General features: G+C 46.1%; 1 protein-coding gene across 1 annotated transcript; it reads right to left on the bottom strand.

The window, feature by feature from the left end:
* Positions 1–3,786: 3,786 nt before the first annotated feature.
* LOC310832703 (adenylyltransferase and sulfurtransferase MOCS3-like) lies at positions 3,787–13,386 on the bottom strand. Its single transcript, XM_083714889.1, has 3 exons — positions 12,819–13,386; positions 5,443–5,551; positions 3,787–4,464 (listed from the first exon to the last, which is right to left on the bottom strand). The coding sequence occupies exons 1-3, from the start codon at positions 12,987–12,989 to the stop codon at positions 4,184–4,186; spliced, it is 561 nt and encodes a 186-aa protein (XP_083571015.1). The 5' UTR covers positions 12,990–13,386; the 3' UTR covers positions 3,787–4,183.
* Positions 13,387–14,895: the final 1,509 nt, after the last annotated feature.

The following is a 14,895-nucleotide window of genomic DNA, read 5'->3' on the forward strand; positions in this document are numbered from 1 at the left end:
AATTAAGGTCCAGTCCTCCGTCCTTAGTGCTGGAGTGGTGGGAAGCTGCCAAAATGATGAACTAGGAGGCTACAGAGAGAGGGGAAGAGGGAGAGAGAAGAAGCTCCGTTTGTGTTGCTTTGAAACCTCAAAATGAAGCCTCCTGCCCTGAGTTCCCTGCTTCTGTTTGGATTGCAAACCTTGGGTGCGTTGATCTTCCCCACTGTATATTGTTGTAGGTTAGGGAGGGGTCCGTCTGGATGATGCCCTGAGTCTCTTCCAATACTTGGGGGTCCTGTGCCCAGTGATGGTTGCAATATAGTAAAGGATGCTGTTGTTGAACTAGTCACACAAGTTTATTGGTAAGACAGTGAGTGACCTTATTTGGCAACTTAAGTGTCCTCATCTGTATCCCCAAAGACTGAGCTGGGTTGCAAGAGCTACCACTGTGTTGGTGCCCTCCAGGATAATGGGTGGATCTTTCCTCCACCCGCCTCACCTGGCTGCTAGGTAGGCAAACAAGAACCAGAGTAATGTGGGTGAGATGAATTGGAGCCAGACTGGAAGCCGGATACACACAGACCTGCTTGTTCTGTACTGGACCCAAAGTTATGACTAGTAGAGAAGAAAGATCTGCTGGGGTGTTTGATGCTGGGAGCCCCTCCATCTTATGCTCAGGTTGTATATATGTGTAAATAAAGCCATATATCCCAAACACACCACAGTCTCTGCTGAACTTCCTTCCAAGGAAACCAAACACTGGGTATGAGCCTGGAACCCCTGGAATCTCTCCCTGTTTGGAGAATGGGGTGGTGTGGAACAATATATTTTATGAGTTAATTTAAGCAGGGGGGTTTGCAAAGCCTCTTTCTCCTGGGATGGGCAGAGGCGGCCAGGGGCCCTTCCATGCTAGGGAAGGACTTGAAGTATTTGGTGCTGAACGTAAGAAGTAGGGCAGTCTCTGCCAGCTGAGGCTGCTCTCTTGAGCCAAAAATGTGGGTCTTCACTGCTGCTCCCCCACTTCCAGCTTTCCCCACCTGTGTCATCAGCACCAGATATTTCCAATATCCCTCTACAGAAGGGGGAAAGGACCCTGAAAGCAAGCAAAGGGCATCCCAAGCAGCGATGGAGATGAACTCCAGGACTGAACAAATTTCTCTGTTTTTCTCCCCCTGTTTTAAACTCACAGGGACGCAGGTGGCGCTGTGGGTTAAAGCCTCAGAGCCTAGGACTTGCCAATCGAAAGGTCGGCGGTTCGAATCCCTGCGGCGGGGTGCGCTCCCGCTGCTCGGTCCCAGCGCCTGCCAACCTAGCAGTTCGAAAGCACCTCCGGGTGCAAGTAGATAAATAGGGACCGCTTACCAGCGGGAAGGTAAACGGCGTTTCCGTGTGCGGCTCTGGCTCGCCAGATGCAGCTTTGTCACGCTGGCCACGTGACCCGGAAGTGTCTCCGGACAGCGCTGGCCCCTGGCCTCTTAAGTGAGATGGGCGCACAACCCCAGAGTCTGTCAAGACTGGCCCGTACGGGCAGGGGTACCTTTACCTTTACCTTTACCTTTAAACTCACATGCCTGGATTTAGGTGCATTCTGGGACAAAACCTGGGTTTTGGTTTTTTTGTTTTAAAATGGTGCTGACATGCTGGATTTTTCCAGTGACCAGCGAGGGCTGCCTCACCCATTGCAAAACTCCTACCTGAAAAGTAAGATTTGGCAACTCCAAGATTGCTGCCTTCAAAAAGGCAAATTTCTCACCCTTAAGGCTTTGAAGGAGAAAGCCATGAGAGACTGTGGAAAGGGGGGGGGGAGTTGCTTGGTATTGTCAATCAAATCAGAGGAACAAACAGTCAGTTCTAATATATATAATTTTGACAGCAGAAAGAGAAATAATTTTCGAAAAAATCACCATGTAAAAACTAAAAATTCTGCTAAGGTACATGGATTTTTTGTAGCTGTGGCTCACCACTTTCCTTTCAGATCATCTTTCAGGTCCAATGCCCTGTTCAAATTCCTACCCATATAAAGGGTCCCTATTGAAAGCCTCATAAAATATCAAATACTCTACAGGTTTTAAAAACACCTATTTGTCCTTATTTGGGCTATAGATCAATCCCAATGAATTTCCCTCATGTAGGATCCCTTTAAGAAATACGTATCTGCTTCGCAGATCACTAAGAACTGCATCCTCTTTAAATGATACATGAGGGGACATGCAAATATTCCCCTGATTTAGAGGTGCCTGTGACTGAATACCACATGCCTCAAGAAATATTTATAAGTGTTAATAGCTCAAGCCTCTTTTTAAAACTGAGTTTCCTGCAGCATTATAAAGTCTGGGGATTTTTGTTTTGGAGCATTCCAGACTCACCGTCTCTTCCTTGGCTTACCCAATCTATTGACATTCCAGGAGCAAAATGCTCAAGAGGAATTGTTAGGTATTCTCTATTTACATATCTTATGTCCTTTTAAAAGAAAGTTTCACGATTCAAGTCACTTGGTGTATTTTGCCTGCTCTGTTTCCCCTCTCCTCCCCTGTTCCCAAGTACAACATAACACCCAACCTGTGACTGATTCCCTGCACAGAGCATCCTGCAATAGGAGCCTCCAAGGTAGCGAATGTATAAGCAGAATGAGATAAACACCATCTCTCTCAATCTGCTCACCAATACTTTCTACTGAAACACTAAATTTCAGCAGAATAGCAGAAAGCCCCTGTTTTCTACCTCACTAAGGATAATCAGGGCATATAGGTCTCATTGTAACTCCCAAAACATAACAAAGAAGTAAGCTGTCTATTTGGCACCCGTGTGATAAAAACATGTAGCCCTCATTTCCCAAGGGAGTTCTGTAATTGAGGAATCTAAGCCATCGTTTTATTTCATTTCTTTACTTAATAGACTTTTTTACGGTGCCTATTGCACAAAACCTCGAAGCAGTTTACAAAAACCAGACAGCATGGGCTGTCCCTAATCAATGGGGTTATTAGGGGATATCAGGTCAGCCTCATTCGCCCTCCCATGACCCAAGGGGGTGGTGGACATGAGAAATATTGCTATAAGAAGACACCAGGGTGGGGAAAGTGTTGCTTAGATTGGGGGAGGAAGAAACTTCCATGGAAAGGCCTCCTTCGGGCTCCCCTTCTGGTCATTCACCCCCAAGGAAGTAGCTCTTGGGTCATTTTTCAGCTGCAAAGGGGGAAAATCTCCCTTGCCAGAATAAATCTGCCATGTTGCAGAATCAGAGCTCTGCAAAACACTCCTGTTTCTTTCATCTTCATCCTGGTTGAAAACCCTCTCATTATATGAAAGAAGGGGGAAAGTCGGGTCTTTGAGGAGAGATCCTGTGATGCTCACCAGATAAGCACTTGTGGAGAAGTGGAGTGTTTTATATATAGAGACAGACTCCCCTCCACTCCTCCAGGAGTTTCAGAAATGGCATCAAGAACAGTGTGCAGCCAATAAAACCTGTTAAAAAGAGTCAGTGTAGTGTATTGGTTAGAGCGTTGGACTAGGACCTGGTTGAGACCAGGGTTCAAATCCTCTCACTCAGCCATGAAGCTCAGTGGGTGACCTTAGGCTAGTCACTCACTCTCAGCCTCACCTACCACACAGGGTTGATGTGAGGAAAAAATGGAAAGTAGAGCCACGTAGGCCCCCTTGAGTTGCTCAGTGGAAAGGTGGGATAGAATCGTGAAAACGGAATGAAGCTGAAATGCCGCAAGCAGGTTGGCTGAAGCTGCCTCTCTGGAGCCAGAAGAAGAAGAGTTTGAATTTGATACCCCGCTTTATCACTTCCCGAAGGAGTCTCAAAGCGACTAACATTCTCCTTTCCCTTCCTCCCTCTCAACAAACACTCTGTGAGGTGAGTGGGGCTGAGAGACTTCAAAGAAGTGTGACTAGCCCAAGGTCACCCAGCAGCCGCATGTGGAGGAGTGGGGAAGCGAACCTAGTTCACCAGATTACGAGTCTAGCGCTCTTAACCACTACACCACACTGGCTTGCCCCTGCTTCATTTCCCAAAATATTCAATTGCAAACACTGCAAGACTTCAACTGTCCTGGCAAGTCTCTTTTGCAACGCCTGAGAGTCCTTGAAATGCTACTTTCAGGATGGGGTGGGTGCTTGTGTGTTCTGACAGTCACCTGCTGCTGCTGCTGCTTTGGAATAATTTGCCAGGAAGGCCCCCCGCCCCAGCTCAAGCTGCTCCTCAGATCTCTGCCCTGAATTCAGGCTCCAGGAGCTTGGCCCAGGTGGGGCTGTAGGGGTGTACCACCGAGGTGGGCCTCTCCTGCTTGTCCACCATCTGCCTTCGTTCAATGGCCCAAGCCACCAGGCCACCACAGACGTTGTAGATCTTGGGCGAGGCCATGCAGGTCTTCCCAGCCTCCCTGGAGAAGTAGCTGCCCAGGAGCTGAGCTGCCATGGACGACCGATAACCCACTGTGCAGTAGCAAATGATGGGCTTGCTGGGACCCTCCTCCTCCCGCCCTGGAAGAGACAGAGATGTGTGTGAGAGGAAAGTGATTAGAGTAAAAGTCTGCATAATTGGACTGGAGAAAACTCACATCATCCTAACTCCCTTCTGAGCTGATTGATGGGTGTGCTGCTCACAAGCAGAACTTAACAGCTCTTATCAGGATGACCGAGTTATTACAACCTGGTTAATTAGACGTCACAAGAAACTAGCTTTGTAGGAAAAACACAGGGAAATAGCACTGCTGGTTTAAAGCCTTCAAACATTCCATATGTACTTCCTTCATGCTTTAAACTTTTCACCTTTTCACCCACTTTCAGGCTGACTCTCCTTTTTTATATATACAGTATATTTTAGGGAGAAATGGCTTTCTGCCATAAAGCCTTAGGCCTTGCAGACCCCAGACCCATTCATTCTGCATCCATAGAGAGAAAGGGCTGGTTTCGTCTTGTTATGAAAAGAGAATTGCAAAACATCAGGACAGTTATAAATAACAAAATATGTGTATAAACGAGAAGGCTGGAAGGAAGCATGCGATTGTCATTGATCTTGAAAATTGCTGTTCCGAAACGTAATACATTATTAGTTTCATTTTTTAAAATTTTTTTTATTGAGAGTATTTCAATTGAACATAATAAAGTAAAAAAAAAAAAAAGCTTAGAGAGAACAGAAGAAAAGAAGTATATTATATCACTATCTATCCTATATAGTGCCCCCCCTTTCCTATTACGTTTTATTGTAATTTTATTGGTGTTAGCCGCCCTGAGCCCGGTTCTGGCTGGGGAGGTCGGGGTATAAATAAATAAATTATTATTGTTATTTTTATTATATCTTACATCATTTATTTAGAAGCATTAGTGCCTTCATGATTTGTGTGGAGAAGTTAACCTGGTTCTCCCGCCTGATGCATGAGATGGTCCCACCACACACACTGTGCCAGAGTCCTGCTGGCAAGACTGTGAGGATCTCACCACATGAGGAGTTGGCTATACCTGGCGCAAGCCGTGTCTTGAAAAACTCCAGCAAGGCATCTTCTTCGAGAGGAACCAAAATGGCACCCGGCAAGTGGCTGACGTCAAACTCAGCTGAAGTCCGAGTGTCCTGAGGCAACAAGAGGAAGAGAGCAAAATGTTTGGTGTTTAATGATTGGTGGAAATTGGCTTCCTAGTTCTGCCCACTGGAGCTGCCCAAGCCTGAGGGAGTTGGGTGTGTTTAGCCTGGAGGAGACTGAGGGCTGACTCGATAGCCATCTTCAAATTCCCAAAGAGCTGTCGCATGGAAGATGGAGCAAGCTTGTTTTCTGCCGCTCTGGAGGTAGGGGACCCAAACCAGTGGATTCAAATGACAGGAAAGGAGATTCGGTATCAACATTAGAAAGAACTTTGTTATAGTAAGAGCCAGTGTTTTTTTTCTTTAAAAAAAATGTTTAGGGGTACTCTCATTTTCCTACTCATATTGAAATACTGTCCCTCAATGGGGCCAAACTTAGATTCACGAAATGTTTAGGGGTATGCATACCCCTGAGTCCCCCCAGAAAAAAAGCACTAGTAAGAGCTATTCAACAGTGGAACGTATGACCTTGGAAGGTGGTGGACTCTCTGTCTTTGGAGGGTTTTAAGCAGAGGTTAGATGGCCATCTGTCACAGATTTTTGAGCTGTTATTACAGCATTGCAAGGAGTTGGACTAGATGCTCCTTGGGACTCCCTTCTGACTCTACAAGTCTATGATTCAGAGGCATTCATACAATGGAGCTTTTGTGAGCTCCGCAGCATCACCTGCTGCTCCCTTCCCTACTCCCAACCCTCAGTACAACTGGTGGCCAGATCAGCCAAACCTCTAATCAAGGCTCTGCTGTTCCACGCAGGAATCCCTATGATCTTACTGCTGCTCCTGCTGCCTAATGACAGAGAAAGAGTCAAGAAATTGCAGCTTGTGTCCTCGGCTGGTTATAAATAAGCATCTTCTATGCACACCCTCTTTCCATGGCCTGTTTGCAAGTGAAACTCTCTGCAAATTTTGTCTGACCTTTGCAGGAGAGAATCTCTCAAGGTTTCTGGGTGAATTCTGTGTTAAGTAATTCTTGGACCCGGAAGTGGGCCAAAGCAAAAGGCTGCATTCTAGCAGGGCAGAACCAGGAGCAAAAGTATTCTGGGTTAGCGATAATCTGGAATAAAGACTGCCCTGCTTCCATTTGCACCTGGGCTGCCTGAGGTTAGAATTCCCATTCCTTGGTAAGCCTCCTCAGAAGTAAGCCCCACTTTGTTTGATAGGGTTACTCTTTTCAAAAGGGTTCTCCCACTTCCATACGACAGACACATTCTACTGGCAAGCAAGTGAAAGCAATTCCTTTTTCACTTTAATGTGCTGCATGCATTCTCTCACACCAGAAGCCTACCGATTTATTCTCAGACAGATGGGGGGCAGGGGCGGGCGGATGGATGATGCTTACACTCCCCATACAATAAAACCAATAGAGATCCAGTGTGGTATCGGACTAGGCCTGGGAGACCGGCGTTCGAATCCCCACTCAGCCATGATGCTTGCTGGCTCACCAGTCACTCTCTCAGGCTAACCTACCTCACAAGGTTGCTGTGCAGATTAAATGAGGAGGCAGAGAACCAGGTACGCACCACCCAGTGCTGCTTGAGGAGAAAAGGTGGGGTAGGAATGAAGTAAAATGAATGAATGAATCCCAAGCAATATACTTGTGCTTACAAGATATTGACACAGTGACTCCTCAACAGCTCCTGAAAAATGCTTCTTTGCAAAGGAACAAGAGCAGAGGTCCCCTTAAAGTTTGGAAGCAGGTTCTGTTATTGGAAGGAGGGTAAAGGGAAATAGATAATACAGCATTCACAGCAGAGTGGACTAAGCAGTAAACCGGACTGTTGTGACTGAACGTTTATGACCAGAGTTGAAAGTGAGAGCTGTTCTACAGAGGAATGGACTCCCTTGGAAGAAGTTGGACTCTTATTCATTGGAGGTTTTAAGAGAGAGGTTGGATGGCCATGCGTCAGGGATTCTTTAGCTGTGATTCCTGCATGCAGGGCTGGACTAGATGACTCTTGGGGGTCCCAACTCTACAATTTTCTGAGTCTCTGTGACCTAAAGGGATGTGCCCAAAGTTTGTGGATCATCCCCATACGATTCACGATGATGAAATCCGAAGAAGGGGTCCTCTGGAGAGCTCCCAAGGGAGCAGCTGTCCAAACTGGACAACTGAGTGACAAGTCAGGAAAGCTGCTGCAAAGAGATGTAAACTGAGTAAAAAAAGAAGAATGATTAATCTAGATTTGACTAATCCAGAAAGAGATATTGGGGTGTGATGGATATAGTTTATTGACAGCATGAATTCAGGGAGGGTGGAACAGCTGTGGAACAGGTTCAGTAGAGGGAAACCCAAATGTTTAAGGGGATAGAGCGACTCTCCTATGAGGAAAGCGTTTGGGATGTTTTTGCCTAGAGAAAAGCAAGTAAGTGGTGACATGATAGAAGTATATAAAATGATGCAAGGCATGGTGAAAGTGGATTGAGAAAAGTCTTCTTTCCTCTCTAATAACACTATAACTTGAGAACATCCTATGAAGTGGAGTGTTGCGGGATTCAGGGCAGTGCATTGTTAACCTGTGGAACTCCCTCCCTCAGGAGGCAGTGATGGCCACCAACCTGGCTGGCTCTAAAGGAGAATTAGACAAATTAATAGAGAAGAAGGCTATTCATGCCTACCAGGCACAAATTTGCAAAATGAGCCACAAAGTCAGTCCTGTCTCGTGCCTGAAAGCACCCTCAGGGTATTTGTTTTGGAGACTGGCACTAACAACGTCCATAGGGACCAGACTGACACAACTGCACACACTTGTGTTGCCAGGGGTTGGAAAAGAGCCTGCTGTACAAAACCGACTTGCAAATCAAGCAGCGTTTATTTCAAGAGTGGAGGCTTAAAATATCTGTGGTGCGGTTTTGTCAGTATGACCTGAAGGAGAGCAAAGAGACGCTTCTGTTGGCTGGGCCCAGCTGGGAGACTGGTTGGCTGCAAGGGCTGATTCTAAAGAGAGGCGCTGGCCCCTCTGGCAACCTGAGCCCTGGAACTGTACCTGGCCTGAGTCAAATGGAGAAGGGGGCCTCCTTGGCCTCCTTTCTGGGCTCCCCAACGCTGCTCTCCGTTCTGGCACACAATGGGTGCCTCTCGGGCCAAGCCCAGTCCTAAGGTAGAAGGCAAGGCAGCAGTAGGTCAGCCCCAGGGACCACATAGGTCAAAAGGACATTTTGGGGCCCCATCAAGCTCTTTGGAATGCTGGGACACTCTGGTGGGTTGATTGTGAGAATGTGGTTGGTTCCAAAGATTGGCTTTTTCCTCTCTCTTTTTTAAAAATGCATAACCCCAGTGTTGGACCCCCAACAGGCAGGCTAACCACATGCTTAGGGCTCCAGTAAAGAATAAGCACCAAAAACAAATGAATTTGACATTTGATATTAAAAAAACAAACCACACAAGTAGTCTATCATAGGGAAAATCAGAACATCCCCCGTTCTCTATTTATTACTTATCCCCCCCCCCCTAAACTAGAGGGGTGTCCTACAAATGTGGACATGTCAGAGGAGAGATTGTTGGACTCATCCAGGAGCACTTGCCTTGCCTCCTGCCTCTCCTCAGCCTGGGACCCCTTATAAGGCAAAAATGCTGCTTCATTATTCTTGTCTTCTTTTCACATTTTTGTAGGGAATGTTCTTGGCCTTCATTCCGACTTGCTTGTGGGGAGGTTACATGTGACAATGCACATCTATCCTGCATTCATCCTGATTCCATTGTGGGCTCTTTATATGCCTTTCTTGTTAATCACCAATTCATTCCAAGCTTTTTATGGCATTTCCATGTACTTTGGGCACCCCTAAGACTGCCAGGATTTTGTGGGAGGGATCTGAGCATCTACCGGAAATTCAGGCAATCTGTTGCCATGGTGCAACAAATCCACTTTAAAAAGGCAACCCCCCTGGCTGTTTGCAGTTTGGGAAGTGATGGGAAATGCGCTGGGAAAGTGTGTGGGGTTGGGGTGAGCAAAATGTTTACTAGGGAGACATGTCAACACTGCAACCAAACATCATTTCATTCCTCCAGATAAGCTTTGGGCAAGCAGATACAGCTCAGTCAACAGGATGACAGAGCCAGGTTCATTTCCCAGAATGCTCCTGAATTCCTCCCCTGCTGTGTACTGTGAACACAGTACACAGCAGCAGCAAAATGAAGCCAGGTGGAATAACGGGTCAACAGTAAAATGTTACAGGAGATTGCCAGGGCTTCCCCCGTTTCTGGTGCAGCAGACCTAAAGTCCAGGCCTAGCTCCAAATGGTTTTCTTAACAGTTTTCTTGCCTGAAGTGGAAAAGCATACAGTTGCTGGGAATCATAGCAGGGGCTCAGGGGGAGGACTGCTGCTATAGAACTCAGGTTCTGCTTGCTTGTGGGCTTTCCTTTAAGGCATCTGGTTTGCCACTGTGAGAACAGGATGCTGGACTAGGTGAGCCCGCTTTTGCCCTGAACCAGATACAAATCTCTTCTAATGTTCTTAGCAGCCAATGTCACACTCACACCTGTCAAGGAGCATTGTACCCAAAGTTGGCTACATCATTTTGACCAGAAAGTTCCACAATCACCTTGACCTGGGAGTAAAAACACAATAATTATAAATTAAAAAGTAATAGTGTAGCTGCCCTTTCAAGACAACACCCTAAATTAGCTGCCTCAATAAATTTAATAACGGTCAGATACTGAACAACTCAGTTCATTAGAGTATGGTGCTGATATTGCCATCGTTGCAGGTTTGATCCCTGTGTGGGACAACTGCTTATTCCTGCATTGCAAAGGGTTGGGCTAGATGATCCTTCCAACTCTACAATTATATGATTCTATTAGTCTCTTGCATGTTCAGCTAAGCTAGTTTTAGAGAACAGATGCAACTTTTGGGTCCATCTTTGTCCTGCATATTTTATCCTTTAAGAAAGCAAAAATTGGCCTGGCTTGGGTGGCCTGGAATAGAAAACACTGCCGTTTATTTTGGCCCAGCGAAGGGCCAAGCATCCTGCCGGGCGCTGTCCCCTGAAGTCCCACGTGGGAAAGTGAGCTTGTGGGTTTGTCTGGTGGGCTGCCCCCACCTCCTTTTAGCCGGAGGAAGAGGCTGTGTTTACTGGGGAGGGATGGCATTCTTTGCTTTGTGAAGATGATAGTTTCTCAACTGCTAAAACCACTTTGTGTAAAGAGACACCCTCTCCTGCCATGTTAACAAAAGCTAAGAATAAGTCAGCAGGAGAAGCCTTTCTAAAACTCATTTCGTAAACGCTTTCTTGGAATGGGGAAGATTATAGGATGCCGCTTAAAACAGTTACATGATATCTCCTCGTGCAAAAATAGCAAAACCGTTTCTAAAAAGGACACGTTGAGGCTGTTGTATAAATGGCTGTTTTTAAAAATAACATACCCAAGGAATGTCCAGTGAAATCCTGCTTGTTTGACTCTGTGGGTTACACCACAGAGGTTGTTTTAGCCTCCTGATGTCGGGGGGAGAATCTGGGTCAGTAGGCAACTCAGATTTTGGCTATCAATAGAGGCCCTTTCTGTGGCACTTTCACACCTTGAAATGCAGTGAGAAGCAGCTATGGGTGTCCTGACCCCTTTGTGGAGCAGAGGGCCTTGCAACCAAGCCTCATTCAAGCAGACCCACAGAGGAGGAGGAGAGCCTGGCAATATCTCCCGGGCTCATGAATGAAGGCCCACAATAGGAAACGTGACTGGGATGAAAATGAAACCCTTTAATAGGGTCCGGAGGCTCTGCAATCTGAAGCATTTGTATATCTGAAGCGAGTCAAAGAAGAAAAGGGTTGCTGGGAATGCTCTCAGACCCTCCAAGTGTCCCTATTTTCCAGGGAGGTCCCTGATTCCAGATTTAATCCTGGAATGTCCCACTTTTCCTTAGGATATCCCTATTTTCACTGGAGAAATGTTGGAGGGTATGGTGCTATCAGACCCTGGAGCTGCCTGAAGGCAATCCTGTATAATGTTTAATGTTTTATTATGCTGTTATATATATATTGGAAGCTGCCCAGAGTGGCTGGGGCAACCCAGTTAGAAGTGTGGGGCATAAATAGTAAAATTATCATTGTGGAATGGGACGTCCCTCTTTTCATGAGAGAAATGTTGGAGAGTATGTGCTCTGGGAGGCCTGGCATCAACATATTGGGGATGGCCAGTGCCACAGGGATCCCCAAGGCTGTCCCCATCCCACTTCAAACACCCTTGTGCCTTGAAGAACATTCCTTTGGGAAGAAGCTGGGTGCTGCTGCTCCTGCAATCCCAGGCCTGCTTTGGGACTCAGTCAGGGTCCTCCTGGTTAAACAGGCACAGGACTGGGCTGCATCCATTTCTAAATTTGTGGCCCATATTTTGTAGAAACCTCCCTCTCTTTGGATGAGGAACCATTGATGAGAAATACTGTATACTTTTTTTAGTTGAGGGGGTGTTTCCCAGTCAGCTGTGAATCACCTGGTAGTGCTATCACCTAACCCACATTTAACCAAAATATAAAGTGCTTTACTGAATACAAGATAAATTGCACCCACAGCAACACGCCCCCCCCCCACAACAGTCCACTAGGACAGGAAATCAAAAGGCAATATTTGTCAAGATTTATCCTTGTCAGAACCATACCTCCTACTCATCACTGCAATGTTATCTAGATGCTTCCAAGCTGACCACTTTCATATCTTTCCTAGTCTTTAAGCCAGACAGGTCATATTTCCCAAATTCTCCCTTTGCGAAAAAATACAAACTTTTGATCTCTCTAACCTTCTCTTAATCATCAGAGATTCTGAGAGTACAGTGGTACCTCAGGTTACATACGCTTCAGGTTACATACGCTTCAGGTTACAGACTCCGATAACCCAGAAATATTACCTCGGGTTAAGAACTTTGCTTCAGGATGAGAACAGAAATTGTGTGGTGGTGGCGCGGCGGCAGCGGGAGGCCCTATTAGCTAAAGTGTTGCTTCAGGTTAAGAGCAGTTTCAGGTTAAGAACGGACCTCCAGAACGAATTAAGTATGTAACCAGAGGTACCACTGTACATCAGTCCCTTTATGGATACAGTTGGCCTTGAAGCCTTCAATTCATTTTAGCTGACCACCTGTTCCTGGCGGCTCCTGACCACTCTGCCTCCGACTGTGGAGGCAGAACATAGGCACCTTGGCTAGTAGCCATCAATAGCCCTCTTCTCCATGAATTTGCCTAATCATCTTTTTAAAAGCCATTTAGGTTGGTGGTCTCCAGCAGAAGGGAGCTCCACAGTTTAACTATTCCTGCCAGCAAGAAGTTGCTACTTACAAGAATGATCAGCTCCTCTAGTTTTTCCTTCATCCACTGCTGAAGGGTTTCTGTGGTGACCACCTCCACACCTGGGAACAGCCCTTTTACCCATTTTATCACCAGGGACCTCTTTTCTGATAGGTCCGTGATGCCTGCAGCCTCAATTTCTTTTAATAGCTGGTCTGCCATTATCAGGACCTGGAGCTCTGAAGGAAACGTGGAAAGCGGGTGCCAGTAGGAGACTTTTGACTGGGTGGCTCCAGAATAGTTAAGAGATCACGTGGAATTTATGGGACCAGCCTTGGCAAATAGAGCAACACAAGCTTTTCACAACATTGGGGGCATTTTGCAGAGGAATTCAAAAGGTGGCCCAAACAAGTCTGATATTTTTTAGCAAATATGCCAGTAAAATATGATAGTTTGGGGTGTCTGAATCTTGTTCCCTACTGCTGTGCCCTCAAATTCAGACCTTCCCCCTCCCCCTTGGCAGACACAGCCTGACACTTAGGCGAGGTGAAACATTAAATGCAAAGGGAGGAGGCACCAATGATAAAACTTTAACTTTGCTTTCCGGTATCAAAATCCCTGTGCCCTTTGAACACTTCAAAACCAGAGATGGGAGCCACGAGGCGGGGAAAGCAGGATCCAAATCATGAGGTAGAATAAATAAAACCTCTGCAAAGGAAAGTGAGATCGGAGCACAAGAACTTTTCCAAGTGTGGAGGCAGAGCATAGCTACTGACAGCCTTTATCCATGAATTTGTTTAATCCTATTTTGAAGTCATCTAGGTTGATGGCCATCACTGCCTCCTGTGGGAGTGAGTTCCACAGTTTAACTTTGAGCTGCATGACATACTCTCCAAATTCCTCAGCAGAATTACTTTCTTTTACCTGTCCTAAATATTCCAAAGCCCAGCTTCATTGGATGTCCACTTTGCTATCATCGGTTCATTAACCCACCCTTCCTCCAAGCAGCTCAGGATAATCCACATGGTCCTCTTCCCCATTTTATCCTCACAACAACCTTGTGAAGATGGCAAGGTTGAGAGAGGGTGTGTGACCGAATGTCACCCAGGGAGCTTCATGACTGAGTGGTGATTTGAAGCTGGGCTTCCAAAACTCCTGACATAAAACTCTTCCTACAGGGATGCAGTGTGGACAGCATTGCAATGGGGACCACCTGCTTATGGAGAACTCATCCTGATTTGCTTGCATTGTGGCATCTGCTTGCTAGATGGGCTATTGGTCTGATCCAGCAGGCTGTTCTTAGGACCCAGAATTAGGATCCCTGCTTGAGAGCTCTACAGAACCTTGCAAATAGATGCATTTCAGTTACTGGCAGCTGTGTGGAGCAGGCTTGTGACGCTGGACCTAACACTGACTTTAGCAAAGAGTTAAGCCTTCCTGACTACAGAATCACAGATTTATGATCTCCCTTCTTTATTTTTGAACTGGGTTGGGCCTTCAAAGAGAGGGCTGTCCTCATTACAGGAAGGCATCTGGCCACCCTGTCATCCTCACCATAGTAGGCTCCTGGAACTCCCTGCCACAAGGTACCACAGTGATCACTGGCATGAAAAGGCTGTTGTTGTTTTAACAATCTGGACTCCTACTGGACTACTGTTTTTTTTAGCATGTGGGACACAGATCAGCCAATGAGAAACATATTTTACCCCTTCTGTGCCCATATATTTTTTTCTGGGTGCCACCACTGTTTACAATTCATGGAGCGGGGGGGGGCATTTTCCTGGCACCGTTACAGGTGCTGGTTAACGCCCTGCTCTGCATTTGTAATAAATCATTCTGTTAGTGTTGCAGCACCTCTACACTTTGGAACTCCCTGTCTATTGAAATCAGGCAGGTGCCTTCACTGTACTCTTTCAGCCTACTAAAAACATTTTTCCTTTAGGCAGGCCTGTCCAGATAGCGAGAATGCTGACGTGCTTTCGGTTTATTGCTGGTTTTTAATATTTTTTATGTTGTAATTGTTTTTTAGCAAGAATCTTACTTTTTTTGTAAACTGCTTTGAGTTGTTTTTTTAAATAAATAAATAAAAGTAGCACATTAATTTTATGAATACATAAATATTCCATGG

This window comes from Podarcis gaigeae, assembly GCF_964106915.1.
Source record: "Podarcis gaigeae genome assembly, chromosome: 15".
Taxonomy (NCBI): domain Eukaryota; kingdom Metazoa; phylum Chordata; class Lepidosauria; order Squamata; family Lacertidae; genus Podarcis; species Podarcis gaigeae.

Excerpts from the sequence above, each read along its gene's own strand:
- LOC310832703 (XM_083714889.1), bottom strand. The coding sequence starts at position 12,989 with ATGGCAGACCAGCTATTAAAAGAAATTGAGGCTGCAGGCATCACGGAC. Across the intron at positions 5,552-12,818 it reads TAGAGGAGCTGATCATTCTT|GACACTCGGACTTCAGCTGA; the intron begins GTAAGTAGCAAC and ends TTGTTGCCTCAG. Across the intron at positions 4,465-5,442 it reads CAAGACACGGCTTGCGCCAG|GGCGGGAGGAGGAGGGTCCC; the intron begins GTATAGCCAACT and ends TGTCTCTTCCAG.